Source organism: Fundulus heteroclitus, chromosome 14 (assembly GCF_011125445.2).
Source record: "Fundulus heteroclitus isolate FHET01 chromosome 14, MU-UCD_Fhet_4.1, whole genome shotgun sequence".
NCBI classification, from domain to species: domain Eukaryota; kingdom Metazoa; phylum Chordata; class Actinopteri; order Cyprinodontiformes; family Fundulidae; genus Fundulus; species Fundulus heteroclitus.
In genome coordinates this window covers 20,991,476-21,010,782 of record NC_046374.1, presented here as the reverse complement: position 1 = coordinate 21,010,782, position 19,307 = coordinate 20,991,476, and the positions used below count along the sequence as shown (strand labels likewise).

The 19,307-nt window shown below is 39.9% G+C and overlaps 1 protein-coding gene across 2 annotated transcripts; it reads left to right on the top strand.

The window, feature by feature from the left end:
• Window positions 1-5,222: 5,222 nt before the first annotated feature.
• On the top strand, window positions 5,223-19,095 carry LOC105927910 (myozenin-2). 2 transcript variants are annotated; one of them, XM_021317696.2, is made up of 6 exons: window positions 5,223-5,411; window positions 6,120-6,273; window positions 10,392-10,558; window positions 14,192-14,327; window positions 17,045-17,228; window positions 18,599-19,095. In XM_021317696.2, the coding sequence occupies exons 2-6, from the start codon at window positions 6,192-6,194 to the stop codon at window positions 18,822-18,824; spliced, it is 795 nt and encodes a 264-aa protein (XP_021173371.2). In that variant the 5' UTR covers window positions 5,223-5,411; window positions 6,120-6,191; the 3' UTR covers window positions 18,825-19,095. The 2 variants fall into 2 exon arrangements, with proteins under 2 accessions (XP_021173371.2, XP_012720341.2); XM_012864887.3 differs by having other exon boundaries at window positions 5,224-5,411; window positions 6,167-6,273.
• The last annotated feature ends 212 nt before the right edge of the window (window positions 19,096-19,307 follow it).

The window sequence follows — 19,307 nt, the reverse complement described above, 5'->3', positions numbered from 1 at the left end:
TGATGATCAAAAGAAAATGCATAAGAAATAATAAAAGGTTTCAGTGAGGCTGTATTATCAGTATATAAGGGTTAACTTCATCAGCACAGTTATTCTATTGGTTGTCAGTCTTTACTTGTCCCAACTGAAGATGCACAGCCAACATTCAAATTCGTCTAGGGGACAGAAGTGATAAGACCCTTCCACAAATTAAAGTGGGTGAAATTAGGAATAGGCTTTTCTTGTCACCCATTTTTCCGAAAAATAATTGCAGTGAATCCTTCATACCTGCTCCCAGCACAACCTACACAGTAATTGCCAGTGCTTTGCTGAAATTAATGATTTGTGACATTGCAAAGCAAAACACCTTGACTATGTTTGGATTGACATTTCGATAATATATAGGAACTTTTAGCCTAGTTTCATGTTTTTTGAGTCTTAATTACGTTTCAAAACGTTCCAGTTGTCCATGTTATGGATCCACCTAATCCTGATTGGTCTCAGTCCTATTGAAGCATTCAGCAGGAGGGCCTGAACCGTTTGGCAGCACCTTCCGCAAACAGTAGCACCTCGTTCCCAAAGTGTGACATTTATTTTAACGTCTAAAAACCTTTTTCCCATGGCTCTGAACGTAAGGAAATTCAGCTGATTTAGCGAGGCAGGAAGTGCTTTTTTTACATTCATTATCGTTTACTGATTACAGAGCCCTGTATTCTACAGTGTGTGTATTTTGCTCATATGAAATGATCGCTTGACCTTCTTAGTATGAAGGTTCAATCCTTTATACACAGTCTGAGTGTCCCCGTGTGGTCTAATAGTTATTAGCCACATTAATCAGGAGAAAGGTTGTACTGCCATTGGAGCCACTTCTAGCATTCAGCATCAGAGAAATTATCTTAATCAGTGCAGACAGAGTTTCTGCATAGTGTAGCATGAGGTTAAGTAACGTTATTACCGATTCACTTTTGCAACATTTTGGTAGCCTTTAAACACATTCTTCTGTGGTGCAAGTGTGCCGTATTCTTTTGGTATCTGAGTTGCCTTGCGCTCCCACAGAATGTCCCAAAAAGTCTACTACTACTCTGTCCTATGTGTAAAGAGGTGAAGCTGTAACAATTTGGGGTTTTTTAAGGTTTAGATGTGTATAAGGGCAGTTGTGAGTCACTAATTACCTGAATATTGCTTTAGTTTGCAATGGAAGAGCAAACTGGAGTACCTGGGGAAAGCCCGAACATGCATATGATTTACATAAGGGCCCCAACCAAGATTCAAACCAGTGACCCTAATGTGTTGCAGCGACGCTCGGCTTGGGGAACAATTCTCCTCACTTTTTCATAATTCCCTCGCTAAAAACAAAGAAAATTAACCTTGAGATCAACTTTTGTAATATAATTTGTTTCACTTTTCTTTTTTTTTCCTTTGGAACTGTGCTATATTTTATGTGTTATGTAATTCACTCCCAGTTTGCTGTGAATTTGCCACACTCTTGAAGTGATTGTGAGCTACTTTTTGGTCATTCTGTTATGTGTTGGATCCAAAGAGGTTGAGAAAAAAGGTTAGGTAAGATTTCTCAACAGGGGGTGAAGGTTAGTGCCATAACTCAGCATGCTGGAGGCAGACATGTCAAGCAGTCTCCAAACAAATTGATTTTGGGTTTATGTATGCTTCAGCATGTGGCCAAATGGGCTTGGGGTTTTTATTAGTTGATTTAAAAAAAAATAGCAAATGCTATTTCGGAGTGTAGTGCAAATGGAATAAATCAACGGCATTATTTAGAGGAGTAATGGACTTTGTGTCAGGAGTAAGGGATGAATTGAAAACAGTCGAGATGATTTCCTTGGATAAAGAAGAGGTTTACTATGAATTAAGGAGTTCTATGAAAACTCTGAGTGGATTGTACTTTGTTTCTATAAATATATAATTATCTCCAAACATTAAAGAGTTGTTGTGTGTTTTCTTCAGAGGGTAAGTAATGTTAATGATAATGGATTCTCACCAGAGCAAAACCAGTAGAACCAAGGATCGGATTTATCTCACTGGTCATTGCTTGTTTTCATTTGACATTTTCTAAAGCTACAGCTTTAATGTACGCAAAATTTAGGTTGCGTACATTTGTTCAGTAGAGGAAATACAAAACAAAGAAATACAAAACAAAGAAGAATAAAAAGTAAAGAATACATACTTTATTTTTTACATATAAGTTGATTAGTGTCAGGAAACTTTTGATCAGCATTGAAGTTGTAACTCTGGGGAAGTGTTTATAGAAATAATGTATTTTAGTTCTCATTTTATCCCTCATTACCTTTCCACATTAATAGGATGCCCGCTGTAGTAATAATAATAATAATAATAATAATAATAATAATAATAATAATAATAATAATAATAATAATTGACATTTTACTTCCGGAGCACTTTTCCTTCATAGTACAGGTTACTTTAAAACTATAGCCAAAATGCATCATGCTGTTGCTGCTGTTTGAAACTGAAAACATTCTTTGTGAGATGTGTTTTTTTTTTTTTTTTTTCAAAATAAATGCAACAAAAGAGCACTGCTTTTGAACCTATAATTACACGTGTTAGTGTTCTTTGCTTTTCCCTCCAAGCTGAAAAGAAATTTGCTTTGGGCCATTTTGGCTCGCTGTACCTTCCCAGGAGGACTTATTTTAAAAAAAAAAGTCCTTTCTAATCTGGTTTGGAGAGTTGCTCCACCATTCGGTGCGGCAGGGGGTTGGGGAGGGGGACTCATTTCCATGGTGACCACCGGTTGTGTAAAAACAGGGTCAACCCACTGTAGCTGGGCCATTAGAGATAGAGGGCGAGAGATAACAGAGCAGGGGTAAACTATAAACAGAAATTTCCCCTACGAGTTTAGATCTGGGAAACAATTTGCCGTTCCTTGAAACGGAATGTGAGCAAAAGCCATGGGGAGCAGTACCAATTATTTGAAAATGTTGCATTAATTAGGCAGCTTCTCTAAGGTGAAAACATAAACACTGTGAAGATTAATAGTCTGATTGGAACAAGTTTTTTATATTTTTATTTTACATTTGCGATGTGATTTGTAATTTTATAGGACCTTTGTATTGGTCATGAATTTGTACCTTTGAATTTGCACAAGCAATTTTACATTTTAAACTTGTTTTCCTGGATCAAAAGCCTGGCCAGTGACGGGGGCTGTAAATTAGCATTCTGCCAGGATCTCTATGTACGCTGCATCAGTTGCCCTCCGGAAACTTAGTTGTACAGTTCCTGTTAAAATAAATAAATGATTTGAAATAATAATAATAAAAAAACACTCAATTATTCTCCACTATTAGGTAACATAGTTTTACCTAAGTTAATCAGAACATAGTGACTGTAATTTAAGAGAAACAAACAACTTATTTTACATCACCATAATTGCATTTAGAACAGACAGCATCTGTCTTGGCCCTGAAAAGACCAGATTACCAACATATTTTGGTGTTTTTAAGAGTATGTGGTCAGTGATACCACACAAAGGTAAAACACTATTGCCCAACAGATACAGCTGAACCCAGATATTTACATTTACTGCAACAAACATACAACCTTTTTTTTTTACCTCACTGTGTGACATTTAAACCTTTTATTGTTTTTGGCCAGCTCTGACTGTCAAAGCAAATTCTATTTGCAAACGTCCAAAAAATTTGTTAGAATTTTTCCTAGATTTTTTTTTTTATTACTTCCTGAAAGTCAGAAGTTTGCATACACTCAGATTACTTTGCCTTTGAACATTTTTGGAAAGCACGGATGACATCATGTCTTCACAAGCTTCTGATAGGACACATCAAACACACTGTGTCCTCGTCTGACTTCATGGTAAAGTCACAAGAAATCTGCCAACATGAGATCAGGGCTTTCAGTGCCATATGCTTTGTTGTCCTTCAGTCACTCTGGGTAGTTTGCATTGAGTCACTGTCCATTTGGAGGACCCAACTGTGTCCCAGCTTCAAAATCATGGCTGATTTCTTGAGATGTCTCTTCTGTAGTTCTACATAATCTTCTTACTGATCTAATTTGAGAAGAGCACCCGTCCCTTCTGCAGAGTAATGTCCCCTAAATATGATACAGCCACACTCGTACTTTACAGTTGGGATGATGTTCTTAGAGTCCAAGCTTCCCCCTTTTTTTTTTCTCAAAATGGAATGCTGTTCATTCTGGCCAAAATACTCAATTTCACAGGACATATGCCTCCAAAAAATAACATATTGGTTAGAGAGAGCAACTGAAAACTGTAATCTGGTTTTTCGTGTTGCTGCTGGACCAATGGACTTCTTCCTTACTGAGTGGCCTTTCAGTCCACACGACTCATTTCACTGTGTATAATGACACTGTCTTACCTGTTTTATCCAGCATGTTCATAAGGTTGGTAAGCACATTTTGCACCAAAACAAATTTATCTGTGGAACACAACCAGTTTCCTTTCTGATTAACCTGATAGCTGGACATTCCCGTGCTATTCACACTGTCATACTATTGTCTGAACAGATAAACATGCCACCTTCAGGCATCTAGAAAATGTACCCCAAGATGAACCAGAGTTATGGTGGTCCACATTTTTTGTCAGATATCTTGGCCGATTTCTATAGATATTTCCATGATATCACCAGAACATGAGGTGTGTTTGAGTTATTTGCCTCCTTTTAACTCAAATTATGGCAATCATCTGACTCTCTGGTGACAGCTAATCCTCATTTCATGGAAAACAAGGGGTTATTCAAACGGGACCTGATGACAGCGTCACAGAAGCCCTCATAGAAACAATCAGAACTAACGTGTCCTTTTTGTTTAAGAGTTATCTTTTTTAATACAGCCTTACCAAACCTAAAAGGTGTATTAAAGGTACGTGTTCGACTGTCTCCGGAAAAATGTTAGCTTATCATAAATATATTCCATTTTGGTTAGTTGAATTCAAAACCCGCTGGATATCAATTGTAAACCCAATGTTCATCTGAAGCCAACACATTTCAGTTAAGTCAGCCTAAAATGTGCTCTAATTCTCCCGTCTTATACGACCTTAGGTCCTAATAAACGCTAAAGTACTCTGTAAGCTACTCCCATTCATAAATCAATGCAGACAATCCCGAACTGCTGCTGGCTAAGAGAGGCGCAACGGAGGGCAAAGTAGGCAGTTGTTGCCGCGCTCTAAATTTAGAGCTTGTGAACTAAATACCAATGACAACAGACAAACTGACACCCGCCCACCCGCTTGCCCACTTACTCAGTCACACCGTCAGTCGGGTCAGGATTCAGCCCCCTCTGCCAACCCTCCCAATGACGAAGTCCAGTATCAGGGATCGAAAGCACCCGCACTGATCTACTTCGGGGTAGCCTCTCATCTTTCTGACTTCCCACCCTGAGAAGACAGGCACAACTTCAGGCGACCCCCCGAGGGGCCTTCAGGACAGGTAAGCATCACCGGGGCCTCTCTGCAGGTGTGCTTTCCGCCTCTGATGTGACACTTGTGCTTTGGATCAAGCTTGACCCTGGTCACCACCTGGAGTTGTTTCCACTGGATTTTTCCTGGTTGTCCTCCCTGCGTGTTCGTTAAGTTTAACAAATGTATCCTCACGAAAGCATATTTGCTTTCTTCACCCGCAGATTTCAAGGATTATGTGCAATGATTCTGTGAAACTCACATAGATGAAACCTTTTTTTTATTTTTTTTTATCGAAACATGAATTGCATTGAGTCGCCCTTTTGTTTGAAGTGCTTTGGACTCGAAGGCTGCTTGTCTTCCTTGGCTGCTTGGTGTAAAACTTTCCGCTGATCCTTCATCCGTCGCCTCGCACGTTTGCTGTGATAGCAGCTCGCTCTCCCTCCGTGTCCCATCATCAGGCCACCTGGGCAATTTCAAACATATTGATTCGCAGATACCCCTGACACGGCTGGCTGCCACGTCTGAAGAGCATGTGCTCGGCGTTTAACAACCCAAGGTTATTTAAAGTGATGTGCTAACTTTGCCCTTTTCAGCACCCTAATAAATTCTGTCTGCTTCAGGTTTTTTTTTTTTTCTTTTTTTGTGCGCGCTGTGGATAGTGGATGTCGGGCAATCAATGACAAGAATACCTCTTGTCCCATCCCTCGATTTTTTTTTTTTTTCCTTATCTGAACAGTTTGTACTGACGCCCGGTGTCTCCTGTGACTTCTCTTCGCCTCACAGCAACAGATTCCCAGGGGCAGCCATCATGTCGCAGTTTTCCACCATGACAACCAGCGAAAGGAAAATGCAGGCAGCAGCGATCTGCAGGGAGTTTCAAGGCCAGGAAGGTATCTCTCTGAAACATTCTCCCCTTGACCTTCCAGTTTTTGTTGTTGTTTTTAAAACCTCCGATTCCAACCATTGCCACCATCTGCTTACTCTTTTAGGTACAACTTTGTAAATCTATTACCAAGTGAATATTGTTGTTGGCTCAAGAATAAATCCCTTTATCATTCAAACATGGCACTCCATAGCGAGGACAACTGCTGGGTTGGGAGGGGAGGGGGGGGGGGGGGGGGCGGCGGGGTGGTGTCTGAAGGCCACTGACAGCTGAAAGATATTCTGGCAAATTACAGATCTCATATTTGGATGCAGGCCCGTGGCATCTACATGATCAGCATGCAGTGGCATGAGGAGCTAACCACAAAACAAGCGGCAGACACGAGTTGATAGAGGAGAAATCTCGTCATTCATCAAACTGGCAGTAGGGCCGCATCAGCAGTTTAGTTTCGCGTGGCTCCGTTTGTGCGTTCCTTCACAAGGGAACTTCTTTTTCCACAATCTGTTACGTTATGAACACGCATTCGATGCAATATATCGACAAAAAAAAAAACAGGCTGCATAATTGTGAAACGGAACGAAAAAGAGAGATTTACACTTTGTCACTTCGGTAAAAATCTGCCGCCGCCGATTCCCCTCAGAGATCACCTGATGGGTGAAAAGAGTTCACTTGTGTGTAATATGATCTCAGACATAAATGCAGAGGCTCCTAGAAGGCCTCAGAGTTTTTCTTTAGAGTGTCAGCATGAAAGTTTCAAACACTTTCATTTCATGAAAACCCAGACGTAGAGCAGGATTATATTATGAAACAACATCCCGAGCTTTGAACATCTCACAGCACGCTGTTCAGTCTATGATCTCAGCATGAACATTTACCGAGACATGGACAGGTCTGGCAAACGGAGCATTTACCAGAGAAGAGGCCTCACATCATATGACTGCACCCCCCCCCCCCCATACATTCAAAACTAGTGACTTTACATGGTTAATATGAACTCTATTTTTCTTCTGTATCATGTGGTCTGTTCATTTGTTGCGACACACCCTGCTGCAAATACTTGCACTACTCATATTATCTTACACATAACTTTTCTGCACATATAAAATGTATTTTCTTTTGGTTTAGAGCTACATTCCTGACAAATGCCAACATATTTTATTTTGTTTCCGTTTCTTGTGCACTGTAAAAAATCCCTGTAAGAATGATGGCATAAAAAAAATTATGGTAATGTTTAGTTAAATGTACTAAATAAGAATGTTAATTTTCCTGCAACTTTATGTCAAAATAATCAAATTGTAGAATGTAATGTAGTTTCAACATGGAAAAACTGCAAAACAAAAAATACAAGCAAAGTTACATCACAGTTGTGTAAAAAAATCCGGTAACACTTTATTTGAAGGGGTCTACATAAGACTGACATTACACTGTCATAAACATGACATAACACCTGTTATGAACATAAATGACTTTTTATGAATGTTTAGGGCTGTTGTCATTAATTGTCATTTGGTAAATTATGACACTATTAAAGCAAAGTTGACACTGTTTAAAATGTCTTTGTTATGACAAGCCCGTAATTTAACAAAACCCCAAGCCCTTAAATTAACCTAATCCCAAATCAAGCCCTAAATTTAATCTAACCCAAATCAAGCCCTAAATTTAACCTAATCCCAAATCAAGCCCCAAATTTAACCTAATCCCAAATCAAGCCCTAAATTTAACCTTTTCTCTGTTAATGTCAAGTTGTCATAACAAAGACATGTTAAACAATGTCAACTTTGCTTTAATAGTGTCATAATTTACCGAATGACAATTAATGACAACAGTCCTAAACATTCATAAAGAGTCATTTATGTTCATAACAGGTGTTGTGTCATGTTTATGACAGTGTAATGTCAGTCTTATGTAAACCCCTTCAAATAAAGTGTAACCAAAAATCCTTTATTTTACATATTACTATCTCAAGGTCCACTGAACATTTGAAGATATAACCCCTAGGAATTTTAATATTAGGAATATGCCTGTGCAAATTATCCAGGTCAACAGCAAACAGACTTAAATCGGAGGCCTCAGGTTTACAATATTAGGAATATGATCCTCTTGATATTAGGGGTGTACAATGTGTATTTTGAATTAAATGTAGGCTTTTGTTTAACAATCCAAGTTCCCACTTATGAACAAGGCCATGACTACACTTTTTAAAATCATAATTTGTGCATTGGAAAATAACAATTAGGTTGTGCTGGTGGAACAGATGCGTGGCCATTGAATGCAGTGCTTGGCTTACCCAGGTTCGATTCCAGCCGGTGAGCCTTTGTCGCATGTCCCCCCCCCCCCTCTCAGCCCCCCTTTCCAGTCAGCCTACTGTCAATAAAAAATATATTATACATGTATATATATATATATATATATATATATATATATATAAAACAGACTGGCGACCTGCCCAGGGTGTACCCCGCCTCTCGCCCAGTGAATGCTGGAGATAGGCACCAGCAACCCCCGCGACCCCATGAGGGACTGAGTGGATTAGAAAATGGATGGATGGATGGATATATATATATATATATATATATATATATATATATATATATATATATATATATATATATATTAATACACATGTTATAGTAAACAAGAAGATAATAGCTGTGAAATACACATTTAAAAATGTAAAAATAACAAGCAGCCCAGAATTTTATAATGTTAAATATACAGGTGGTTCTGTACACTGGTTTACATATTCACTGTAAAACATACAGGTGAGTTGGTAAACTCACATTTTTACTGGATTTCTTTAATTGAAAAATTCTGGCAACTACAGCTGCCGAAGTTTTTCAGTGAAAATGACATTTTATTACAGTGTAGATTTTTTGATTATTTTATACTTATATTGCACATACTTATATTTATAATGCTTCTTCTGTTGTTTTCTCCACAAATGACGTGCAGCTGAATGACAATAAAATCGCTCTAATTGTAAGCCCAGAGCAACATGCTAACTCATGATGAGCTGCAGAAATCCTCAGCTCAGGTGTTGCCCTTAAAAGAAACCTGTCCTTGATGGCAGATTGTTCAAAGAAAGCAATTCGATGTCTTGTTTGAAGTTTGCCACAAGCCCTGTTGGGGCAATGAACTGGAGCAGCTGTCCAGATCCAAAGCTCAGGTGGGAGAATCTGTCACAAAGGACCGGTACTCAGGCACTCCACCGTTGCGTTCCTAATTCAAATGCGGCAAGAAGAAAGCAATAAGAAATCCTGTTTTTAGTTTGGCTATGTAGCAGACGCAGCAAACATGGGGAAAATGGTGCACTGGTCTAACAAGAGCAAAAAGTAACTATTCGGCCTACATAAAAAGTGCAAAGTGGGTCATAGGTGGGCACTGCACATCAGCCTGAATGCCCCATAATTATGGTGAAACATGGCAGAACCGGTGGGAATGCTTTGCCTCGGTAAAGAATACAGACACTGGTCCATAGTGCCCTTGGTGGGGTAATAGATGAAGCTAAATGCAGGCTAAACCCTGAGGTAAACCTGTTAGAAGCCGCAAAAGACTCAAAGCTGGGCGGAGGTTCACCTTTCGAGCAGGACAACGACTCTAAGCACACAGCCTAAGCTACAATGGAATGGTTCCGATCAAAGCACACTCTTGGAGTACGATGGCCTAGTCAAAGTCCAGATCCTAGACACGTTCAAAGAAACTCTCCATCCAATCTCAGTGAGCTTGGACTATGTTTGCAAAGAAAAATGGGAAAAAATGTCAGTATCTAGATTCTAGATAGTGGAAAGCTAGTAAATACATAAATCTAAAAACTTGGAGCTGCAAAGGATGATTCTATTTGTATTGTTTTATGGGAAGCTGAACACAAATGTTTGCCAACCCTTTCAGGTTTTTGTATCAAACTATCATAAAACCATGTGCCATTTTCCAAACAATGCATTCTTGGAGGTCTATAACATAAAATCCTAATAAAACACACTGAAGTTTGTGTGGTTGTAACGTGACTAAGTGGGAACGGGTTCAAGGGGTCGGGATATGTGGACTGCTCTTACCAGGCACTGCGGGTAACTGTACCGAATGCACAGGTGATCTTTAATCTTTTTCTCTTCTGTCACTCCCAAACAGATGCACACATGGACCTCGGGAAGAAAGTGAGTGTGCCTAAAGACATCATGCTGGAGGAGCTGTCTCTCACTTCCAACCGCGGCTCCCGACTCTTCAAAATGCGCCAGAGACGCTCCGAAAAATACACGTTTGAGAGCATCCAGAATGAAACTAACAGCCAGCTGAATGTAAGGAAAACAAAATAAACACAAACAGATGTAAAATTAAGCGACACTTCATTACAACACTACTGTAATCCTTCTAATTCCCACATTATGCCGGGCTAGTACGGAGCATCCGCTTTAAAGTGAGAAGCAAGTCGCTGCATGAGTCTGATGCCACGATTTCTCAGAATGCAAATTCACCAAATTCACCACGTTGCGGTCACCGTGTTGTTTAAAGCAAACACTAGTTTATGTGCAAAAAACAGTTTTTACAGTTGAGGAGCAACCTCCTAATTAAGGAGCTTAGCAAGGACAATACAGCGAGAAATTATTGGGAGAAAATGTATGCCTTCTAAATCTTCGCCTGGATGCAGTACTATCCAAAATCCCCTGTTTTTTTATGTTATTCTAACAACCCTTACTTTTATGTAATTGTTTATAAGTTGTTCTAATCAGCAGGTCATCTGTGACTCCAAATGCCTTCTAACCTTGATTTTAACCTCATTTTATTGTTCCTGAAGATCAGGACTTCCCAAACTTTTCCTCCTGCGACTCCCGAAATAACAGAGACTGGCACTCACGTGTAATTTTAGGAGAACGCTTACAGCAAAGCGCAGTCGTCCCCCTGTGTTAGAATTAGGAACGTCGAGCATCTAGTAAATTTACATTTTAGTTTCACAAATAAAAAGATACTAAATCTTTTTAGCATATTAGCATCATTAACTATTATTAGTATCAGGACTTGCAAACGATTGTGTGACTTTATTCTCGTAATATTACAACTTTATTCTCATGATATTTCTACTTTGTTATTCTACTTTTCTACATTCTACAATGCTATTCATTTTTGTACAATTAATTTGACATTATTCTTATAATTTACACAAACAAAATTCTTATTACGGCCATCATTTCCACAAAAAACTCAGATATTTTTTGATTAATTTCACAGACTTGCAAGTAAAAAACTTGATGTTTTCTGATGTCAAAAAAATCGTAAATATTCGAGAAAAATGTATCATTTTCCATTATTAAAATATTTTGTATATTAAAACTAGGATATTCTCTGACATCTCATCTTATTTCATCTCTCAAACCCCCTTATGGGTAGACCTTTTTTTTTTGCATCCAACTAAGAACGTAGAAAACACAATCAAAAAGTTAAAACACGGGTAAAAACAGGAAAAACGCCTCATTGACAATCTCTAAACAAGATCTCAAACAGAAATATCAATTAATACAACATACAATGCATATGTATTAGAGATATTAGCTTTTTAAATTTCCTGAATTAAAGTATGAATAGTAAGACTTTTACCACTTTGATGAAGTAGTGTTTTGTGTACATATTAGAAAGAACTTGAAATGTGATCTTTGGGCAATTTGTTACCATCACAAAGACATAACCTGTTTGGATTTCTTTAGCTAAATCCCTGAAAAACACCAAAGACGACAGAGAAATGCAGAAAAACTGCATTGTAGCGCCAACAGTCAAGTTGTTTGTGTTTGCTGAAAAACCTACACAGGGAAGATGTGGGCCCCTGTGCTGGGGGCCAATTCCCTGTCACATCAGTTTCTGTGACGCATGTAAATTATACCAGATTGATAGTTTAGGACATTAAGTCACCCAGAGATTTAACACTGGAATTGTTGTTTTGACCTGAGCCCCAGACATGGGACGTCAGCCTAACCAAGCAGGGCATAAGCAACCCTATCAATGTGCTTTGTGTGTGTCCAGGCACAGTGCCAAGTCAGCTGTTCCTCCTCTCTGGCTGACCTGTTCGCTGTAAAACGTAATCAAGCCGCGCTAAGTTTCTCTTTGTTACATCTAATTAAATAGCAGAACACTTGTTATCCCCGATTTCCATTTCCCTGGGTGTTTTAGCCCTGCGTACCTCATCTTTGTCCCTTCAAATTACTTAAATACAACTATTATTCTGCTCCAGCTATATCTAAGCTTTTGCCCCCCCCCCCCCCCCCCTGACTTTGAAGTAAAAAGAAAGACTCACATATCTTGCTTTATTTATTGCTCTGGGCGATAGGAGCATTTTGTTTCAAGTCGTCAACATTTCCTGAGGAAGCTCCGAAGTAAATCATCATAAATATCTTTCCAACGGATGAAAGCTGAGAGCCTGGGCTGCAGCGCAATTCATCCCGAGCCAAGAAAACAATGTGCCCAAAGATGACAGAGAATGGAGTAGCTTCTCTGTTTAGCAAAAATCAAAATCAAATAAAATAAACTGCATTTATTTATGCAAACCCCTAAAATCTAACCTTTTACACACTTTGCTGGATTGTTTTCTTTACCTTGGAAATACAAGTACAGTAAAAAAAAAAAAAATTATATATATAAATAAACAAATGAATACCCATTGCGATAAGAATATTTCCCAGCTTGGCGTGTTGTTTTGATGAGAATCAATGTAGAATCAATGTAAATGTGCAAGTTCTTTAATATATCAAGGTTTTTCTGCTTACTTAGAGTTCACAAAGCTTTTAAAAATAATCTGCAAATAATTAACTTGTATCCGTTACTTTAAATAATGACAGATGTTTCAAAGGTGCCTATTTGTTAGTGAAAGATCGCATGTTGGCGACCTTGGATCGGTGGCGGCTCCACCATTACTGCTCTCTGACTAAAAGAAGTGACACGACCAAGCACTGTCCAAAGTCAGTCTGGATCTGTGATTGGTTTGTGACGCTGTTTGATTGCTGATTCAGAAAACAAAACAAAAAAACAAAAAGAAAACACATGCCCGAATGAGATGGTGGCGCTAGAAATAGCGGAAAACGAAACGACAAGCTAGATCAGGAGCAAAAACAACAATGAAGCTTCTTTTAAAGATGTACAGCAGAGACTAGTATGGTACAAAAAGGATAAAAAAACAAGCACCGACATTCCCCTGTGCAATTCCTTTATTGTTTTCCGTCATTCGTAGTAGAGATTGTATAAACCAGGATGATATCGACATCATCGATATCATCCGGGCCCCCACCCCGGCAAACGTTAGCATGAATGCGTGTGTTTGTCGGACCCAAGAATCAAGCGGCTCACCTTCACGGACACAGAGCGGTACATCGAGGCCTGAAGTCAGCCGATACCTGAACTTTTTGGGGCTCGGCTACAGACCTTCCCATCCCAGATCTGCAGGTCAAGACACCAAAGTCAGCTTCAGGCGGAGGCAATTATATTTATGAGACCAAAAAATTTGTGACAAATTCATTCATTCATTCTAACAAATGAACCTCTGTTGCAGCAGCATTTGTAAATTCTAGAAAAACCCACCCTAGCTTTTGATAGAAATTGTTTAGTGTGTGGGGGCAACTGGAAAGAAAAACACCCAAAATCATCTGGGAAATAGTTTTTGGTAAATATTTCAGGTCTTTCTCTTCAGCAAAGAGCGCCACTATGCCCGCTATCTGTGACGCTGTGGGGGCATTTTTCTACTCTGAAGGCCCTCATACCTTGTTCTGGTGCATGGCATCATAGAGTCTTTGAAATACCAGGAAATCTGGTAGACTCTTGCAAAAAAGTGGAAAAGGTGTCATTATTAGGTCTTTAAGCAAGTTACTAAAAAAAAAATGGGCCAATCAACATGGAAAAGGTTCATCAGAAACATAATCAACCTCTTGCCACCTCTCTGATCTCTCCTCCAGAGCCAAACTGTTTGCCAGGCCGTGAATGAGCCCGTCGCCGGCGGTGGGAGCGGCTCGGGTGTCGAGCAGCCGTGCAACGTATCATCCAACCCACAAGACGCCACGACGCTGCCAAATCCGGACAGCATCGCCCCGGGTCAGTAACGCCGCCGATACAGTACGCTGCAGCATGCTTCAAGGACCCCGGTGGGATCGTGCAACGGTGACACGCTGCGGCTAAAACGGTCCGCCGCAGCTCTGTTCCAACACTCTGGCCTCTCTTTGCAGCCGGCTCCCTGCTGGAAACGTTTCATTCACTTCCATAGTTTCATCCAGATCAACTTTACACAGTTTATTTTATTTTCTGTTCTCCTAACGCACGCGTTTGGTTGTACAACCCGGCCTTTGTTTGGAATGAAGATGGCGGGGAGGACGCGGCTGCTGCGTGCGCAGGGTACTGGATGTTCCCTGTTTTGATAAGGATTCAACTATTTTCATTGTTTGCTCTGACACAGGCTTTGATCACAAAAGCAAAACATTTTCTCCTCGCCTGGAATCTGCTGCCCTCAGGCAAAAAATATGATTACACTTTTTTTATTATTATTATTATCTCCTCATCCCACTGCTTTTTTTCCCCCTGCCTCCACATTCCTTTCGTTATTCATCTTTTTTTTTTTTTGCTTTTGAAACCCTCCTTCTCCTGATAATCAGCCTTAAAAAAAAAACAAAAAACTAGTTGAGTTTTGACCCACAGGACGCATTTCCTGTTTGCCTCTCGGTGCCATAGATACCAATCTGCTTTGCGCCCACATCCTTCCCTCGTGTCCTAAAAATTCGTCCAGCTGACAGAAAACCAACGCCGTGTTAAGGATGAGTACATCCTGGGGTGGGGTAGGAGGGGATTTATTTCTGGACCAGACGCCACCCCTACAACATCTGAATGAAGTCACCCCAGCTGTAGCAGAAATTGGGCCAAAGTGCGCGCGGTATCGAATGGTTCCGAAAGTCTTAAGATAGCCGAGCTGACCTGAACAGAGCTGAATGTTTCATTTCAATGCGAAGCTTGGGAGATTTTAATAAGACTGTGGTTATAAATATTAAACCAATCCTTCTAAAAGCTGGGCTTCTCTCTCTCTCTCTCTCTTCATTTAGCTGGGTGTGTTAGGAAAATGTCAGCCAAACATCGGATGCAGTGCTCCTTAAAAAAAACAAAAAAAAAAAAAACTACACGGCGCTTTGTTACAGATTCTCCCCCAAAATGTGTAAACTTCCCCTTCAGCCCCCCCCCCCCCTTTCCAGCTTCCTGCAGGGCAAGACATAAACTCAGGAAAGGAAGGGGAATTGTGCATTGTGGGAGGTTAAGAGGTGAACCAACCCCCCGCACCTTCCCACCCAGCCAGTACATTACATAACGGCTGAGCTCACGATCCCACCCCAAGTGAAGCGCCTAGCTTGAAGGATAGTGCTTTGGAAAGGCCTCTCCCCGTCAACACCCATGTACAAAGCGGGGAGACGTGCCTGCCTCTAGATCTGTTGTGCTGTGAACTTTAAGAGAGAAGAGAAAAAAAGATCATATATATATATATATATATATATATATATATATATATATATATATATATATATATATATATATATATATATGGTATAATAGGGTAAAACAAATATATCTTCTTTTATCCAGTAAAACACCTCCAACACATTAATCTTTTTCCTTTTTCTTTCTTTCTTTCCTGTTTGTTTAAGTGTTGTCACGCCTTGAACTTTTTTCACATCTTTTCACATTGCAACCACACACAATTTGTACTGTTGAGTTTTTATGGGATCGACCAACGGAAATTGTGCATAATTGGGCGGAAGGAAAAAATGATTAATAATTGTTTTCTTTGTTTTTACTTAAGACAACTCTGTGTGGAGTTCATTGTATCAACATTTTTTTTCATTTATCTGTCAGAGATTCAAAGATGGAACCTAATAATACCTTAAAAACCCTTTCCACAGCTAATCGGAGGTCTTCACAGAACAGCTGGGTTTATATTGAGATCAGCTTATACTTAGGTGGACTGAATTCCTTCACAAGTGACTTCTGAAGCCAGGTTACGGAGCCCTAGAGGGGTCATCACAAAATGTTTTGCATGTTGAGAGAATGTGCGCTCATTTTACTACTTTGTGCACTCGTTTTACTATAGTGTGAGCTCATTTTACTAAATTGAGCTCTCATTTTAAGCATAGTAAAACGAGGGCACAATTTAGTGAACATGGTTATAGAACATTGTGTGCACGATCTACTTAAACGTGGCCACAATATGTAAAACGTGCACTCAATATTGTCTTGACACATGTAAACATGAGCACGTTATAGTATATTCGAGATCTCGATCTACCAAAACGCACCCACGAATAATTAAAACGTGTGCTCGAATAAATTGTGTGCACGTTTCATTAATTTGAGTGCTTAATTAAAGGAAACGTGCTCGGAAATTATCACGACCTGAAAAAAAATATCACTTAAAGTGTGCTCTCCCGGGCTCCGTACCAGGTGGTTGAACTCACAGATTTTTCTTAGAGGTATCAGAGTTTTTATTTTTATAAAAAAAACGCTTTGAATTGGTGAAATTGTTTTCCTTCACTTACACAATTTTGAAATCAGTTGTTACTATGTTATTCCGTCATACACATAAAATGCATAGAGGTATGTGGTTGAACCAAAATGTATTAAAGTTTAAGGGGTACTTTTTTGCAAAGTGCTGTCCAATCATTTTTAGGGTTCATTTATGTTGTTTTGATTGATATCCAAAAAAAAAAAAAAACAGAATAAGAAGAGAAAGATAACTGTAAACTTGAATTCAGACCTGTGTTGTATAATTTGCTCAGGATACGGAGGTCCGTTGAAAGACGTCCCTCCGGAGAAGTTCAACTGCACAGCTGTGCCGAAGTCCTACCACTCACCATGGGAGCAGGCCATCATCAGTGACCCTGCTCTGGCTGACACACTCGTCATCCGCATGCCTGAACTCGAGCCCCGGACAAACATACCAGGATACAAAAGCTTCAACAGGTAGCACTCATCCCGGAGAACACTTTATCTAAGGACAACGCACATACGCTAAGCTGTGCGCGCATAGCTACAGCTCTTTCCTCCATTGCTGACATCCCTGATAAAGATGTCTAAAAAGCCTAGCAAAGCCTTGAAGTGGATCAGATAGTCTCATGTCATGTGATCAGGAACCCACGGCCTCCTGTTTCCCTGGGGTATGAAGAAAAGGTGGTAGTAATGTGTGTTGATCTCACCTAAGCTTCTCCATTTCTAAAGCCACAGCAATAGTGAAAATAATAAAATAAAAAATAGAACTGTGACAAGTTGGACCCCAGTTTATCTTCCCAACCAATCATGAGAAGGATGGTGTGGGATAGTCAAAAAAAAAAAAAAAAAAAAAAAAAATTTAAAACCTTGATGTTAAAGAAGTGTAGCAAAGTGTGGCATCTTTGGGTCACCAAGTGTAAAAGATAACAATTCATTTTTAGTTTTTTTGTTTTTTTTTACACATCTTTTCCACTACCTAGTGGAGGATGCTGAACGTCGTATTTGACGTGCTAATTTGGATGTTGCCATCAAAGGTAACTAATCGAAACAACAGCAGTCCACTGTGATGAGTGATATAAAAGCAACCACAAAAACCACTGCCATATTTTGAATATAAACATAGTCGCCTTTCAATAATAATGTTTTAGTCTGTCGTCCAACTTGTCTTATACTGTATCTGACCTGCTGCTACTATTCCGATGCAATGTCCTCCGTCTCTGTAATGCTTTATTTTCTCTGTTTGTTTGTTTTGTTTTGTTCATGTACAGCACTTTGAATTCTCTTATTACTGAAAAGTTCTTTATAAATAAACTTACCCGGATGCCAGTAGATTTTATACACTTTCCCTTTAGATAAGTATCTTTAAAAAAAAAAAAAAAAAAAAAAAAAAAACTCTACCCTATTTACCCATATTAGATAATTCCATGGATTATTAAGGGTAAAATGGGGTTTACCTGTCTACATTTCTCTAGGTATACTTTTTATTTACTCCTATTTATTTACTCCTTATGGCCATTTAGCTCTACTGTCATTATCCACTAATGAAATAAAAGTCATTTGGTAAAAGACTACTTCTCCAAAGGAGACTATTTCATGAGTTCAAAATGTGTTTCTTTTGCATCTTTTAGAGATTTCTTTCTTTCTTTTTTTTAATAACTAATTATACATGCAAACACTGCCTACGCCGACCATGCTGTTCACCTCTCTCTAACTAATTCAAAGTTACAGTACAACCCCTGGCCACATCCTGGCTTTAATTAGTTGCGTAACTTCAAATGTCACAGCGGCGACTCTCATTAGCACATGGCAGCCAACATTAACACCGTCCCCTCTATCGCCTCCAGGGTGGCAACCCCTTTCGGGGGCTTCAGCAAGGCGCCGAGACCCGAGACCGTCGCAGCCCCGCAGGTGGAAGCGCTCCCGGAGATCCCCGGTCTCCAGGGAGACGGTGCTCCGAACCGGCCATCCTTCAACAGAGCGGCTCTGGGGTGGGTCTCGGCCGGCGGCGCAGTCCCACTCCCCAACGTTTCCCTCGAGCCCGCGTTCATCCCTGAGTCAGAAGACCTTTGAACCCACGGAGAAGCATCACAGGGGGGGGGGACAGGCTGTGGAAGTCGCAGCTTCACCCAAGGTTGTTGTGGTGCTTGGTGACATTTGTTTCAGAGCAGGAGCTTGAGGGGAAAGCATCCTGTTGGTAACCATCACACTGCAGGGAGGAAACTGAATATATAACGTTGTAAATTAAGAAGAAGCAGTATTGGGAAAATAAAAAAAAGAAGTAAGATTGTATATTAATGTGCACAGGAATGTTTTTTCTCAAAATAAATTTGAATAGAAGCGATGCTTAGATTGGTTTTTCTTTGTGGTTTAATGCCTCGGACGTTGAGAATAAGATTTACGTTCTCGTGTATGGCAGAGTGGCAGACTTGAAGCCGATGTTACAAACGTGAACCCAGTCTCCTGGAAGGAATGCCGCTGACCGCTCCGTTGAGTTTCTGTGCGATTCCATCTCACAATGTGTCGTGTGGGAGGCAGAAGACACTCGTGAGCCAG

What these genes read in the sequence shown, in the direction of transcription:
- LOC105927910 (XM_021317696.2), top strand. Translation starts at nt 6,192, where the DNA reads ATGTCGCAGTTTTCCACCATGACAACCAGCGAAAGGAAAATGCAGGCA. An exon ending in TCCGGACAGCATCGCCCCGG is followed by an intron (nt 14,328 to 17,044) that starts GTCAGTAACGCC and finishes TAATTTGCTCAG; the next exon opens with GATACGGAGGTCCGTTGAAA. An exon ending in GGATACAAAAGCTTCAACAG is followed by an intron (nt 17,229 to 18,598) that starts GTAGCACTCATC and finishes TATCGCCTCCAG; the next exon opens with GGTGGCAACCCCTTTCGGGG.